The sequence below is a fragment of the Rhinoderma darwinii genome, chromosome 6, assembly GCF_050947455.1.
Source record: "Rhinoderma darwinii isolate aRhiDar2 chromosome 6, aRhiDar2.hap1, whole genome shotgun sequence".
Classification (NCBI taxonomy): Eukaryota; Metazoa; Chordata; class Amphibia; order Anura; family Rhinodermatidae; genus Rhinoderma; species Rhinoderma darwinii.
In genome coordinates this window covers 87,762,273-87,779,661 of record NC_134692.1, presented here as the reverse complement: position 1 = coordinate 87,779,661, position 17,389 = coordinate 87,762,273, and the positions used below count along the sequence as shown (strand labels likewise).

Below are 17,389 nucleotides of genomic sequence, written 5' to 3'. Positions count from 1 at the left end.
TTTTTGTTTATTTTAAACGATCATTTTTGGCCAAGTTATGAGCAATTTTATATGTATGCAAATGAGCCTTTCTAATGGACAACTGGGAGTGTGTTTTCTCTTATTTCCAACTGGGCGTGTATTGTGTTTGTAACATCTGGGCGTGTTTACTTGTTTTACTGTCTGGGCGTTGTGAATAGAAGTGTATGATGCTGACATATGATGCTGACAAACACTTCTATTCACAACGCCCAGACAGTAAAACAAGTAAACACGCCCAGATGTTACAAACACAATACACGCCCAGTTGGAAATAAGAGAAAACACACTCCCAGTTTTCCATTAGAAAGGCTCATTTGCATAAATATAAAATTGCTCATAACTTGGCCAAAAATGATTGTTTTTAAAAAAAAACAAAAATTTTACTGTTATCTACATTGCAGCGCCGATCACATGCAATAGGAGATAGGGATTTGATAATCTGGTGACAGAGCCTCTTTAACCTCTTAACGCCGAAGGACAGATATATCCGTTCTCAGCAGCTGCTAGTTCGCGCAGGAGGACGGATATATCCGTCCTGTGATGGCACGGGTACTGTCACTGTACCCACGCGATCAGCGGCAGGAGCACGGCTGTTCTACACAGCCTGGCTCCTGCTGCAACTGCCGGAATCGAAGCGCGCTACGATTACGGCAGTTTAACCCATTAAATGCCGCTGTCAATAGTGACAGCGGCATCTAATGTGTTTGACAGGGGGAGGGAGCTTTCTCTGTCCCCCCATCGGCGCCCACGCAAAGAAATCGCCCACATAAGAAAAGCCCACATACGGCCACATTGACGGAAAAATAAAAACGTTACGGGTCTTGGAATGCGGCGATGCAAAAACAGGTAATTTTTTTCTAAAAGGCTTTTTATTGTGCAAACGTAGGAAAACATATAAAACCTTTACATATTTGGTATCCCCGTAATCGTGCCGACCCATAGAATAAAGTTAACATGTTATTTACGCTGCATAGTAAACGGCGTAAATTTATAACGTGAAAATCAATGCTGGAATAGCTGCTTATTTTCAATACTCTCCTAAAATAAACTTAATAAAAGTTAATCAATATATTATAAGCATCTAAAAATGGTACAATTACAAAATACAACTCGTCCCGCAAAAAACAAGCCCTTATACGGCTATGTCGACAGAATAAAAAAAAAGTTACGACTCTTGGAATGCGACTGTGAAAAAACAAAAAAATAATCCTTGGTCAATAACGTGCAAAATGGCTCGGTCATTAAGGGGTTAAGAAACTTTCTTAATGCTGTTTTGGATACTTTGAGGGGTGCAGTTTTTAAAATGGGATGATTTGTGGGGGTTTCTAATATAGAAGGCCCTCAAAACCACTTCAGAACTGAACTGGTCCCTGAAAAAAATTGCCTTTTTGAAATTTTCTTGAGTATGTGAGAAATTGCTGCTAAGGTTCTAAGCCTTGTAACGTCCTAGAATAAGAAAAGAATGTTAAAAAAAAAACCGATGCAAACGTAAAGTAGATATATGGGAAATGTGAACTAGTAACTATTTTGTGTGGTATTACTATCCGTTAACAAGCAAATACATTTAAATTTAGAAAAGCGCAAAGTTTTGCAAATTTTCTAAATTTTGATGGTTTTTACAAATAAATATTGAATTTATCGACCAACTTTTTCAGTAACAAAGTACAATATGTCTCGAGAAATCAATCTCGGAATCATTTGGATAGGTAAAAGAATTCCAAAGTTATTTACCGCACAAAGTAACATGTCCGATTTGAAAAAAATCGGTTTAATCTTTAAGGCCAAAACAGGCTGTTTCCTAGAGGGTTAAACTTTGCTACGGCAATCATAACAAAATTATCCATCATTTACATTGCTGCTTTTGGAGAACCGTATTATAATGTAAAATATAAATACTGTTGCAAAGCTTCCTTTTTGTTTCATGACTAATCTTAAATAAAAAAAATTTAAAATTTAATACATAATTTAAACTAATTGTGTCCATAGTGTATTATGCTGTGTTAATCTCAAAATAACAGTGCTGAACCCGAGCTTAAAAAAAATAAATCCTTCAGGCTGTTCTCATGGTGCCAAATTTACTTATCCAGTTCTCAAGGAATCCCTGACTACACATCCTGTCACTCTCTGTTGACAACCTATTGAAATTTGTGATTACGTAGTTGATTGGGTTCATGATGTATTAGGTCATAGACAAAATTTTATGTATATTTACAGATTGTTTTAGTAGTTGTTTAGCATTCTCTTTAGCACATATATTTCTATCTCAAATATGGAGTGCATACAGCACCAATTAGAGATAATAATCTTGCACAACATACCGTCACAGATTTAGACTAACAGTACTTTGTTTCTTACAGGTGCACATTCCGGTTCCCCAGCACTGTCATAAAGATAAAGTTTTGCGCGCTCTATCAGGAAAAGGAGGTGAAACCTCCCATGCCACCTTCTCCTATATATCGTCACATTTCATCTTTGCAAATACACATACCAGAACCAGATATGAGAAGCTTTGTAAGTCCTTTACCCTCACCGACTGGAACCATCAGGTGAGGCTTTTGTTTGGCCGCAGAAAATACCAGGGCAACACAAAGCGGGCGAAAGTTTGCCCTCAGATGTATGCTTTGCATTATAAACCCCAAAAATATAATGTTGGTTATCAGGTCTGTACCTGACGTATAAGGAATCCTTTGCACGTAATTTCTCTTCCATATCTGTCAGTAGGGCTCTTTTTACACTAACATCATGGCTTCCATTCATAACCACGCTATGATGGATCGCACTGACTTATATCCACTTGAGTTCTGGTAATTTTGACAGAAAAAGAATAGTGCTGCAGACTATGCTATTGCTGACAAAAATACTGAAACCAATGATAAAAAAATGCCATTATGAACAGCCTTACCTGAAAAGTGTTTATTTACTGGCATTATTATTCAGAATGTTCTTACTAGATTGAAGCAGTTTAACCAAGTGCCATTTTTAAATATACACTACCGTTCAAACGTTTGGGGTCACCCTAGAAATAATGAGTTTTATTTGAAATAATAATTTTCTCCTTCAAACTTTGCTTTCGTCAAAGAATGCTCCATTTGCAGCAATTACAGCATTGCAGACCTTTGGCATTCTAGCTGTTAATTTGCTGAGGTAATCTGGAGAAATTTCACCCCATGCTTCCAGAAGCCCCTCCCACAAGTTGGATTGGCTTGATTGGCACTTCTTGCGTACCATACGGTCAAGCTGCTCCCACAACAGCTCTATGGGGTTGAGATCTGGTGACTGCGCTGACCACTCCATTACAGATAGAATACCAGCTGCCTGCTTCTTCCCTAAATAGTTCTTGCATCATTTTGAGGTGTGCTTTGGGTCATTGTCCTGTTGTAGGATGAAATTGTCTCCAATCAAGCGCTGTCCACAGGGTATGGCATGGCGTTGGAAAATGGAGTGATAGCCTTCCTTATTCAAAATCCCTTTTACCTTGTACAAATCTCCCACTTTACCAGCACCAAAGCAACCCCAGACCATCACATTAACTCCACCATGCTTGACAGATGGCGTCAGGCACTCTTCCAGCATCTTTTCAGTTGTTCTGCGACTCACAAATGTTCTTCTGTGTGATCCAAACACCTCAAACTTCGATTCGTCTGTCCATAACAGTTTTTTCCAATCTTCCTCTGTCCAATGTCTGTGTGCTTTTGCCCATATTAATCTTTTCCTATTATTAGCCAGTCTCAGATATGGCTTTTTCTTTGCCACTCTTGCCTGAAGGCCAGCATCCCGGAGTCGCCTCCTCACTGTAGACGTTGACACTGGCGTTTTGCGGGTACTGTTTAATGAAGCTGCCAGTTGAGGACCTGTGAGGCATCTATTTCTCAAACTAGAGACTCTAATGTACTTGTCTTGTTGCTCAGTTGTGCAGCGGGACCTCCCACTTCTCTTTCTACTCTGGTTAGAGCCTGTTTGTGCTGTCCTCTGAAGGGAGTAGTACACACCGTTGTAGGAAATCTTCAGTTTCTTGGCAATTTCTCGCATGGAATAGCCTTCATTTCTAAGAACAAGAATAGACTGTCGAGTTTCACATGAAAGCTCTCTTTTTCTAGCCATTTGGAGAGTTTAATCGAACCCACAAATGTAATGCTCCAGATTCTCAACTAGCTCAGAGGAAGGTCAGTTTTATAACTCCTCTAAACAGCAAAACTGTTTACAGCATTAAAAACCAGATGTTTGCAGCTGGAATAGTCATTTAGCACTTTAACAATGTATAGAGTGTATTTCTGATTAATTTAATGTTATCTTCATTGAAAAAAACTGTGCTTTTCTTTCAAAAATAAGGAAATTTCTAAGTGACCCTAAACTTTTGAACGGTAGTGTAAGCATATATGACAATTTTGCTTCTTTTTTACCTTATCCGTAAGCTGCCAGTAATTCGTACAAAAGAGCTGATTGTTAAATGAAAATATTTTTATTTTTTTGATGGCTTGTCTGGTTGGTGTGGTAGCTATGTGAGCAGATGTGTGTAGGTCTGCTCTAGCTCCATGTAGCCTGGGATACAGCGCACCATGTGACAGTGAACATGTGATACTCCACGGGACACACCCTGTTAGCATTTCTGGTTCTGATGCTGGCTTAGAAGCCTTGCTACCTGCGCTGCTACTGCAAGATTCTGGTTCTCCCAGTCCTTGGATTACCTTGGATTCTACACTTCTTATCCCTCTGCCTCTCCCTTGGAGCTGATTTTGGGCTGCTTCTTTGGGAAGAAGATTTTAGTGCTGGAGCGGTTAGCACTGTTGAGCATTACTGCTGGAGTTGCTGGCTCAAGTGAGCATTATGTATTGAGTACCGTTTATTGAGTGCGATCTCTGTTTGTCGGCTGCAGGATGCCCCTCAGATGACCGTCTGTTGTCAATTTTGACTACAATTGATCACCCTTGGTCGCAGGAAGTCACAGGAGGAGGCTGGATGGGACGGTGTGACTGTTACTGCTGCTATATTGCCATTGCTTTTGCTACATGTTTAGTAGCTTTTCGCTACATAAGGATTTTGGATTCAGTCTGGAAAAAACTCTGGAATTGCTAAAGCAAGGGAAAAAAAAAGTGGTGGTTGGCGTTTTTACAGCTAAAGCTAAGTATTAAATTAAAAGCTGGGAGAAGTGAATATGACACGGCAGACAGCGACAAGGAAGGGTAAATCGTTCATGCCTACTCCAGTCACCACCCCAGTCACAACGCTTGTAATGGCTAGAAGAGTGGATAAAATTAAAGAGGCGGCTGCCGCAAAACTGGGTAGTTTTGCATTGGTATCCCTAGCTGCGGTTCTATAAAAAAAAGGGGCTTTGAAGGAGGCAGAAGGGAGAGCTCAGGATAAGACTTTGGGAGAGTCAAGCAGTAGTAAAAAAGAAATGGCTTGTGTAATGGCAGATACGAGTGCTGAATTGGAAGATAGAAATGGTGATGGAGTGATGTTTCTGGAGGTTACTGAGAATGGAACCCCTAGTTTGACGGATATATCTTAATGGCGGTTATCCAATGTAATGCGTCAATAAGTTTGGTTGTTGCCCAGGTGGGTAGACTGGGGGAGCAGGTGAACTTTTTAGGGAACAGTATGTTCAGGTATAAAGCGCATATGGAAAATGTGGAAGCTAGAACTTCTCAGCTGGAAGATACAGTAGATGTGTTACAAAAAGGAATGAAATCGCTAAAAGGAAGTAATAAAGACAAGAAGCTAAAAATTATAGACCTGGAGAATAGGTCTGGAAGAGCTAATTTGAGGTTTCTAGGTTTTCCAGAGGGGGCGGAAGGCTCGGACATTATTTCCTTTTTGAAAAGGTGGATTACGGACAGAATGGGAGAAGAGGAATTTTCTCTTCTCAATTTTATAGAGAGCACATAGAGTTCCAGTCGGACGGATCATTCTTGGAAACAGACCGAGACGGATATTAATAAAAATGGTGTCATCTTAAAGAGGCTCTGTCACCAGATTATCACATCCCTATCTCCTATTGCATGTGATCGGCGCTGCAATGTAGATAACAGTAAAGTTGTTTTTTTTTTTTAAAAACAATCATTTTTGGCCAAGTTAAGAGCAATTTTATATTTATGCAAATGAGCTTTGAAATGGACAACTTGGCGTGTTTTTTTTCCGTATTTCCAACTGGGCGTGTATTGTTTTTAACAACTGGGCGTGTTTACTTGTTTTACTAGCTGGGCGTTGTGAATAGAAGTGTATGATGCTGACAAATTAGCATCATACACTTCTCATCGTTCCCACCCAGCTTCTTTCACTAAACACACACAGCGTGACGTCGCCCACGGGTCCTTCAACCTTGTCGTTGGACAAAGAAGATACAACGGCTGAAAGGCGTCCAAAAGGTTAATATGCTTGTCTCTAGGGAGTTTGCTATGCTTACCTGCACATGGTGATGCTGCTGCAAATTCAACTGTACACCTGGAGCTGTGGTGTCTTCTCTCTTCCGACGCCAAGGTTGAAGGACCTGTGGGTGACGTCATCACTCCCAGCCAGCTTCTTTCACTGCAGACACAGCGTGACGTCACCCACAGGTCCTTCAACCTTGGCGTCGGAAGAAAGAAGACACCACAGCTCCAGGTGTACAGTTGAATTTGCAGCAGCATCACCATGTGCAGGTAAGCATATTAAACTTTTGGACGCCTTTCAGCCGTTGTATCTTCTTTGTCCGACGACAAGGTTGAAGGACCTGTGGGTGACGTCACGCTGTGTGTCTTTAGTGAAAGAAGCTGGGTGGGAACGATGAGAAGTGTATGATGCTAATTTGTCAGCATCATACACTTCTATTCACAACGCCCAGTTAGTAAAACAAGTAAACACTCCCAGTTGTTAAAAACACGCCCAGTTGGAAATACGAAAAAAACACGCCCAGTTGTCCATTTCAAAGCTCATTTGCATAAATATAAAATAGCTCATAACTTGGCCAAAAATGATCGTTTTAAAAAAAAACAAAACCGTTACTGTTATCTACATTGCAGCGCCGATCACATGCAATAGGAGATAGGGATTTGATAATCTGGTGACAGAGCCGCTTTAAGTCGACAGATGTGGCATCGCCATACCCAGGAGAATCTACGAACAGTTTATTAGTCTATAGTGGCAGAAACTGGGCACCAAAAATTGGGCACTTAAAGGGGTTTTCCCATGTGGGACATTTATGACATATCCACAGGATTCGGGTCCCACCTATCTCCAGAACGGGGCCCCCTAATCCCCTGTTCAACCGCTCTGTGTTGCGCCTTAATGAGGTGAATTCCGACCATGAAATAGGTTATATGGCTGTGAGTTACGTAAACAGCGTAGCTCGATGAATGCAAGCTGCGCTGTTTACATAACTACCATTCAGTTCTATAGGACTTAGGGAAACAGCGTAGCTCAGCGAGCTACGCTGTTTACGTAACTTACAACCATATAAACTTTTTCATGGTCGGTATTCACTTCATTCAGCCACAACACAGAGCGGCTGAACGGGGTTTAAGGGGCCCCGTTCTGGAGATAGGTGTGGGTCCCAGAGTTGGCACCCGCATCTATCTGACATATCCTGTGGATATGTCATAAATGTCTCTCGTGGGAAAACCCATTTAACCCGTTAGTGACCGCCTATACGCCTTTTCACGGCGGCCACTAATGGGCTTTATTCTGATGCATAAGCCTTTTCACAACGCTGCATCCGAATAAATAAACGGAGCAGGGAGCCGTTAAATGTCCCTGCTCTCCGCTACCAGAGGTAGCTGAGGGCTGGGGGCATCCCTGCTCGAACGTGTGAGATCGATATAAGCATCGATCTCACCCGTTTAACCCCTCAGATGCGGCGCTCATTAGCGAGCACCGCATCTGAGTGATTTTGGAGAGAGGGAGCTTCCTCTCTCTCCCACCGACACCAGGCGATGAAATCGCAGATTGTCTGTGTCTCCGATGGCAGCCGGGGGCCTAATAAAGGCCGCCAGGTCTGCCTGTAATGAATGCCTGCTAGGCTATGTCGGAGGCATGGCCTAGCAGATGCCTGTCTGTTTTAAACGGACAGGCAGTAATACACTGCAATACAAAAGTATTGCAGTGTATTATAAAAGAGATCGGAGAATCGCATATTAAAGTCCCCTAGTGGGACTAGTAGAAAAGTTTAATAAAGTTAATTTAAAAAAAAGTAAAAAAAAAAGTTTATCCCCTTAATGACCAGCCTATTTTAAACCTTAATGACCAAGCCATTTTTTACGTTTGTCCATCGGCGCATTCCAAGAGCTATAACCTTTTTATTTTTGCGTCGACATAGCTGTATAAGGTCTTGTTTTTTGCGGGACAAGTTGTATTTTTTAATCGCACCATTTTGGGGGACATATTATTTATTGATTAACTTTTATTACTTTTTTTATTGGGGGGAATAGAAAAAACCCTGAAATTTCGCTACTCTTTTTCGCGTCTTAAATCTACGCCGTTTACCGTGTGATATAAATAACACAATAATTTTATTCAGCGGGTTGTTACGATTGCAACGATACCAAATTTGTATCGTTTTTGTATGTTTTACTACTTTTACACAGTAAAAATGCTTTTTTTTCAAAATTATTTGTTTTTGTGTCTCCATATTTGAAGAGCCGTAACGTTTTTATTTTTTCGCCGATGCGGTTGTGTGAGGGCTTTTTTTTTGCGGGAAGACTTGTAGTTTTTATTGGTACCATTTTGGAGTAGATGCGACTTTTTGATCACTTTTTATCACATTTTTTTTTAAGTCCGGATTCACAGAAAACAGCAATTTTTCCATTTAATTTTTTATTACATTTTTTACGGCGTTCACCGTGCGGGTTAAATAATGTAAAAGATTTATAGTCGGGGTCGTTACGGACGCGGCAATACCAAATATGTGTAACTTTTTTACTTTATTTTGTTTTTTTAATGACTACATGTCATTCACCAGCTTCATATAGGAACATCGAATAAAATACCCCCTTCAGTGTCTATTTATCATACTTACAGCAGTTGAATGCATAAATAAATTAACATATAACCATGCATAATAATGCATGTGTACCCGCGTCCAAGGTTCAAAGTTGAGGTTAATTCAGACCTACCTATATATATATATATACACCTTCCCGTATACAGTCTATTTACCATATAAAAATAAAAATATGCACTATCTACAACAACAGAATGTAGAAGTATTTATACCACGCATAATTATGCATTTGCATTCCTGTTCAAGTCCCAAAGCAAAGGTGAACTTATATCCAAGCCAGAAGCTTAGGATAATAATAGCACCTAAACCCGCTCACACAAACAATGTAATTTGAATTACATATTTACTACTTTGCACCTTACCATGTGTGTGCAGAAAAGCCTTGAGTGACAGCTCGGCACTTTGAAATCAGATAGTTGGAGTGAGTCATTCCAGGCCCCTCCCATGGCTCTCACGTCAGGGAACATGGCAGGGACCTGTGCACTACACGTAGTGCATCCCGTCTAGCCAATCATCCCCATTCATGCCACACTGGGGCAGCAGGTCTCTCGACCGCTGTGATTGGCTTGATACGGACGAGCCCCTGAAAGAGGGAGTGATTTGCTGAACTTGCCGGCCGACACGATAGGCTGTGACATTACAATGGGGGTGGACTCTCCACCTTAAAGGCATGGTGTCGCCCCAAAAACATGTTTTTTTTTTAAAATTTAAACATTTAGTGTGTGGGTGATAAAACATTGTTCAAATTTTTTTTATTTTTTTCGCGAGTCAGGAAATATTATAAATTTTTTCAAATTTATAATACTACCCATTTTTGGTCACTAGATGGAGCTGTTTGGAGCTAGTTCCCAAAATTGCAGCATTGCAACATTGGGTTAAAAGCTATCGCTCTAGTGAGCGCTCAGCATCCCCCCCTCCTTTATCCTGGCTAGTGCCGGGATAAACGAGGGGTTTGAAAGGTTTAACCTGCTACACTGTGCGTCGCCATTTTTTGAGGTAACCCACAGTGTAGTAGGTTTACATGCAGTAGTAAACACACACAAACACTAACATACATTGAAATCGCTTACCTGCTCCTGCCGCCGCGGCCCGTCCGCTCCCTTTGCTGCCGCTGTTCCATGTGCACTTGTCCGGAAGCCGCGACCGGAAGTAGTGATATTACTGTCCAGCCGCGACTTCCGGTCCACAGGAAAATGGCGCCGGACGGCGCCAATTTCGAATAGGACTGTGTGGGAGCGGCGCATGCGCAGTTCCCACACAGACGCCGTACACGGCAGTCAATGGGACGGGAGCCGTTCGCAGTCCCTATGGGACTGTGGCTGCCGTATTCCATGTCTGTGTGTGTCGTTAATCGACACACACAGAAATGGAACAAAAAATGGCAGCCCCCATAGGGAAAAAAAAGTGTGAAAAAAAGAAACAGTAAAACACAAACACACAAATGAAAATAAACGTTTATATTAAGGCACTAACATCTTTAACATATTAATAAAATATTTGTGATGACACTGTTCCTTTAAATTGTGGAGTGTTCTGCCGCCAACTGTGGCTAGCAAACTGATCTGACGTCAGGCATGATTGAATGCCATTCTACCCATTGCATTGCACGCTAATAATGAATAAATGAACAACAACACTTACCATCTGCAGCCCCTGATGAATTGCGGCAGATAACACTGACAGCAAGGAAACGCGTAGGGCGAGCTCTGAGACCGACTGGTATTCGTCACCAGCCCTTAAAAGGGCTTAGCAGCCAGCAGCTTAGATGACGAGCACAGACTGGCTCTCTAACGGCACCTACTGGGCTTACACAGCTCAGCCATTTAGCCTGAGAATAATACATAGATGCAACAAACAGAGAGCTCTCTATCGGCATCTAGTGGGCTTACATAGCACAGCTACTTACTTAGCCTGAGAATAATACATAGATGCAACAAACAGAGAGCTCTCTATCGGCATCTAGTGGGCTTACATAGCACAGCTACTTACTTAGCCTGAGAATAATACATAGATGCAACAAACAGAGAGCTCTCTATCGGCATCTAGTGGGCTAATTTAATATACCAACGGGGGAATCCCCAAGGTATCTAACCGGATTATGGTAGCACTATTTGGATAAATAAAAGTATAAAATATCAATACAAATATTATAAATAAATATATAAAAATATAAAAATCTATATATATAAAAAATCTATATAACAAATAATATCCAAGTAATGAAAAATAGAAAAATCCATAATAGCAATAAACTATTGCAAACCAGCTCCACATCCGGTTGTAACAAAGTTAATCTATACATATATATATACCTCAGATCTCCAGCAGGTCACAGAGCTAATAGTGGCAATGTTAGTGCATTCACACTTGTACTAAGCAATGACATTACTGCAGTCTGCACTGTGTATCAAACAGAAGCAGGTTGCATTTTGAATAAAATACAGTGATATCGTCACATTACAGTATATATCCCTAAAGACATAAACCAGTGACAGATTAAAACTTTACTAGGGAAAACAAACTAGGTATTTCAAACACTCAGTGAATTTTAGTTTTTTTAATAGTAAAGCATTTTGTAAGGGGAAAAGCTGGGTTTTTCATTTTTTTTCACATTTTTTTTAAAATTAACTTTATTAAACTTTTCTACTAGTCCCACTAGGGGACTTTAATATGCGATTCTGCGATCGCTATTCTAATACACTGCAATACTTCTGTATTGCAGTGTATTATGCCTGTCCGTTTAAAATGGACAGGCATCTGCTAGGTCATTCCTCCGGCATGATCTAGCAGTCATTCATTAATGGCAGACCTGGGGGCCTTTATTAGGCCCCCGGCTGCCATTAGAGACACAGACACTCGGCGATCTTATCGCCGGGTGTCAGTGGGATGGGAGGGAGCTCCCTCCCTCTCTCCAAAACCACTCAGATGCGGTGCACGCTATTGTGCACCGCATCGGAGGGGTTAAACGGGTGAGATTGATACTTATATCTATCTCACCTGGCAGAGCAGGGACGCTCCCAGCCCTCAGCTGCCTCTAGCAGCTGAGAGCAGGGAGATTTGACGCTCCCTGCTCTGTTTACTTTATCCTGATGCAGTGCCGTAAAAAGGCATATGCATCAGAATAAAGCCCGTTAGTGGCCGCCGTTAAAAGGCGTACTGGCGGTCACTAACGGGTTAATATAGTTAATAAAAAAAAATAAAATGAAAAACCCATTTTTTCCCCTTGCATACTGCTTTACTATAAAAAAAAAAACAACAAAATAAAGTAAAGAAGTTACACATATTTGATATCGCCGCGTCCGTAACGACCTCGACTATAAAGCTATTACATTATTTAACCCGCACGGTGAACGCCGTAACAAATAAAATAAAAAACTATGGAACAGTTTTCTGTGAATCCTGACGTAAAAAAAATGAGATAAAAAGTGATCAAAAAGTCGCATCTACTCCAAAATGGTACCAATAAAAACTACAAGTCTTCCCGCAAAATGGCGCCTAAAAATCAATCAAGCAAAATATGAATGCCAAGTAGCGCTCCTGCAATTCTAAGCCCTGCCGTGTGTCCAAACAGCATCACACATGGGGTGTTGCCATAATCGGGAGAAATTGCTTTTCAAATATTGGGGTGCTTTTTCTACTTTATTCCTTTTAAAAATTAAAAATGTCTACGTTTTATTGGAAAAAATTTAGATTTTCATTTTCACGACCGCATTCCACTGAATTCAGCAAAAAAACTGTAGGGTCAATATGCTCCATTCACACTTTCAGTCTCATGGAAGACAGAACATGTTACGCTGCGTCTGCTAATGTTTTATTTAATAGTGAGATGGATGGAGAGGAGGAGAGGGAGGGGTTTAGGCTGCACTGTATGGATGGACGAGGAGAGGGAGGGGTTTGGACTTGAAAAGTTTAATGGTCGGATGATCACTGCTAAAAATCGTGGAAAGGGGCATCTGACATCCATGTACAAGTGAGTACCCACCTTATTACAATTAGTGGCTAATACATTTTTCTACCCAGAAAACCTGTTTAAAATCAAAGGTTCACAGGTTTTTCTTGTAGTATGCTACACAGCTTTGAATGTACTTCTAGTTACATAGTTACATAGTTAGTACGGCTGAAAAAAGACACATGTCCATCAAGTTCAACCAAGGGAAGGGAAAAGGGAAGGAAAAATTTCTACACATAGGAGCTAATATTTTTTTGTTCTAGGAAATTATCTAACCCTTTTTTAAAGCCATCTACTGTCCCTGCTGTGACCAGCTCCTGCGGTAGACTATTCCATAGATTCACAGTTCTCACTGTAAAGAAGCCTTGTCGCCTCTGCAGCTTGAACCTTTTTTTCTCCAGACGGAGGCAGTGCCCCCTTGTTTTTTGAGGGGGTTTTACAAGGAACAGGATTTCACCATATTTTTTGTATGTGCCATTAATATATTTATATAAGTTAATCATGTCCCCCCTTAGTCGTCTTTTTTCAAGGCTAAATAGGTTTAATTCTTTCAATCTTTCCTCATAACTTAAATTCTCCATGCCCCTAATTAGCTTCGTTGCTCTTCTTTGTATTTTTTCCAACTCCAGGGCATCCTTTCTATGAACTGGAGCCCAGAACTGGACTGCATATTCTAGATGAGGCCTCACTAATGCTTTGTAAAGTGGTAATATTACATCCCTGTCCCGCGAGTCCATGCCTCTTTTAATACACGACAATATCCTGCTGGCCTTTGAAGCAGCTGATTGACACTGCATGCTGTTATTGAGTTTATGATTTACAAGTACACCCAGATCCTTCTCAACAAGTGAATCCACCAGTGTAGCTCCCCCTAGGACATATGATGCATGCAGGTTGTTGGTACCCAGATGCATAACTTTACATTTATCTACATTAAACTTCATCTGCCAAGTGGACGCCCAAACACTTAGTTTGTTTAAATCTGCCTGTAATTCATGAACATCTTCCATAGTCTGAACTATATTGCATAGCTTGGTGTCATCTGCAAAAATAGAAATAGTGCTATTAATCCCATCCTCTATATCATTAATAAATAAGTTGAATAATAGGGGTCCCAGCACTGAACCCTGGGGTACACCACTTATAACCGGTGACCATTCAGAGTAGGAATCATTGACCACAACTCTCTGGATACGGTCCTTGAGCCAATTCTCAATCCAATTACAAACTATATTTTCTAAACCTATAGTCCGTAATTTACCCATTAGGCGTCTATGGGGGACAGTGTCAAATGCCTTTGCAAAGTCCAAAAACACTATATCCACAGCGGCCCCTCTGTCTAGGCTTCTGCTCACCTCTTCATAAAAACAGATTAGGTTAGTTTGACAACTTCTGTCCTTAGTAAAACCGTGTTAAATGTATCCTTTATTTTTATTGAGACATATTTTTATTTCTAGTGTTCCCAACTCCTGTCCTGCCAGTCCTCGAGGGGCTGGATCTTCGGGTTTACATTTCATACATAACATTGCATCAGAACTCAAGCTGGTAGCGGAGTGTTCGAAAGCCGCAACAGACCAACAAACAGATGCATCGGGAGGAGACAGTCCTAAGGTATGTACCAATCATTATTAATTCCATAAGTAACAATTAACACAGACACGCTATATGAGTGCAAGTCAATAGCGAGCGCCGCATCTGAGTGGTTTTAGAGGAAGGTGGCTCTCACCCCACCGGCATCCCGCTATGAGATCGCAGGGGGTCTGTGTCTTCTATGGCAGCCAGGGGCCTAACAAAGGCCCCCAGGTCTACCTCTAGTTGATTCCTGGTAGGCCTAACAAATGCCTGTCCGTACTGACAGGCAGTAATACACTGCAATACAGAAGTATTGAAGTGTATTATAAAAGAGATCAGATGATTGAACAGTAAAGTTCCCTAGTGGGGGCTAAAAAAAAAAAAAGTAAATTTAAAAAAAAAAAAAAAAGTTTATAATAAATAAAAAGTCCAAATAAAAAAAAAATACAAACACCCTTTTTCCCCTTACAAAATTCTTTATTATGAAAAAAAAAAAGTTTAAAAATTACACATATTTGGTATCGCCGCGTCCATAAATAAAGCTATTACATTATTTAAGACGTATGGTGATCACCATAAAAAATTAAATAAAAAACAATGCCAGAAAAGTGATCAAAAAGTCGCATGTACTCCAAAATGGTACCAAGAAATAATACAAGTCGTCCCTCCAAAAAAAAAAAACGCTCATACAGCTGGATTAGCAGAAAAATAAAAACGCTATGACCTCCTAAAATATGGCGACACAAAAACAAATAATTTTGAAAAAAAGTGTTTTTATGTTATTTATACCACATGGTAAACTGTGTAAATTTAGGATGCAAAAAAGTGTGAGAAAATTGCTGTTTTTTTTTTCTATTCCTGCTCGAAAAAAGTTGATAAAAGTTGATCATTAAATTATATGTACCCCAAAATGGTGTTATTAAAATATACAGCTTGTCCTGTAAAAAACAAAAAGTTATAGCTCTTTGAATGCGACGATGGGAAAACGTAAAAATAGCTTGGTCGTTAAGGTCTAAAATAGGCTGGTCTTTAAGGGGTTAAAAAAGCATTCCAGCAAATTTTTTAAATTCTTTTAGGGGTTTTGCATATTTAGTGCAGCATCAGCTGTTATTAAAGAATAAAGTAGAGTGTCTTGTGTAGTATACCTGTTTAGTTGATGGGCCAATTATGGGTTGTATGTCACCTTTGTTCCTTCTTTCCCACTGAAATGGTTCCCCTAATACAGGCTACATTCCCCATGATGGCTCAGGCTTTGCAGAGGCAGAGGGGGCGTAATCTCATCACACTGCACTTCCTCTGCTCTGAGTACTATCTAAATGCAGCAAGTGATAGATCAGTGAAATAGAACTGCTGTTCCCTAACTGCAGTTTCAGTGTATCCTATGTGATCAGCTCTGTCTGTCCTGCCTCCTGCTTGTGATAGGTTTCTCCATGTCAGTTTAACACAGGAGGCAGGGAAGAGCAGCATCTCCTAGAAATACACTGGTCCCTGCACACAGCATTCACAAATAGTACAGACAGTCAGTGTGAGTCAGGGGAGTTTTATAAGTGCAGCTAATCATTGTAAGGACGTTAGGGATCTGCCAGGTACTACGTCTAGGTATACTCCTGGGATTAATCAATCCACACCTGGGGACAGACCTGTTAGACTGACACCGTCTCCCACCAACCAGGGTGGCAGGCTCAGGAGTGGGAGAGCCTATCGCGGCCTGGTCAGTCGGAGTTAGCTCCGCCCCCTGTCCTTTATTACCTGCCGTGTTCTCTTCCTCAGTGCTTGTAATTCTTCTGGATTCCTGGCCCCACTGCTGCTTGCTCCAGCCTGCTTCTGCCTTGCTGCAGTTCTGCTTAACCTGCTTCGCTTTGCCCCTGGCTTGCTTCCTTCTCCGTGCTCACGTTGGTATACTCCACTTCGTCCTGGTCCTGACTATTCATTCACTGCTCCGTTTCCTCGCGGCGTTCCGTGGGCTACTGCCCCTTCCCTTGCGTGTTCCCTGTTTGTTCTCCCGTGCACTTAGACAGCGTAGGGACCGCCGCCCAGTTGTACCCCGTCGCCTAGGGCGGGTCGTTGCAAGTAGGCAGGGACAGGACGGTGGGTAGATTAGGGCTCACTTTCCCTTCACCTCCTTCCTGCCATTACATAATTACAAGCCCATACCTAGTCTACCATTCTCCTACGCTGACGCTATCATGGACCCCCTTGAGACCCTGACCCAGCAGATGCAGGGCCTCTCCCTACAGGTCCAGGCCCTGGCCCAGAGGGTCAACCAGGGTGACGCTGCCTTAGTAGTACCCCTCACCTCACCTCTAGAACCCGACCTCAAGTTACCTGACCGGTTCTCAGGGGACCGTAAGACGTTTCTCTCCTTCCGGGAGAGTTGCAGACTGTATTTCCGCCTAAAACCCCACTCCTCAGGTTCCGAGAACCAGCGGGTGCGTATCATCATATCCCGACTCCAGGAAGGGCCCCAAGAGTGGGCCTTCTCCTTGGCTCCTGACGCCCCTGAACTTTCCTCTGTTGATCGTTTTTTCTCTGCCCTCGGACTCATTTACGACGAGACTGACAGGACTGCTTTAGCCGAGAGTCAGCTGGTGACCTTACGTCAGGGTAGGAGACCGGTTGAGGAATACTGTTCTGATTTTAGAAAGTGGTGCGTAGCTTCTCGGTGGAACGATCCGGCCCTAAGGTGCCAGTTTAGGTTAGGATTATCTGACGCCCTGAAGGATCTGCTGGTTAGCTACCCCTCTTCTGACTCCCTTGACCAGGTTATGGCCCTAGCAGTACGAATTGAACGACGTCTCAGGGAACGTCAGCTTGAACGTTTCAAGGTGCTCCCCTCTGACTTCCCTGCGATTCCCCCCGAGGTCCCGTCTCCT

The 17,389-nt window shown here is 41.7% G+C and overlaps 1 protein-coding gene across 2 annotated transcripts in view; it reads left to right on the top strand.

The window, feature by feature from the left end:
* FOXK1 (forkhead box K1) overlaps nt 1–17,389 on the top strand; it is a 246,252-nt gene that overhangs the window by 82,089 nt on the left and 146,774 nt on the right. For both annotated transcript variants that reach the window (XM_075830015.1, XM_075830014.1), the window contains exons 2-3: nt 2,379–2,567; nt 14,402–14,555. In XM_075830015.1, the coding sequence (XP_075686130.1) occupies nt 2,379–2,567; nt 14,402–14,555 (343 nt within the window). The remainder of the gene's footprint in view (nt 1–2,378; nt 2,568–14,401; nt 14,556–17,389) is intronic.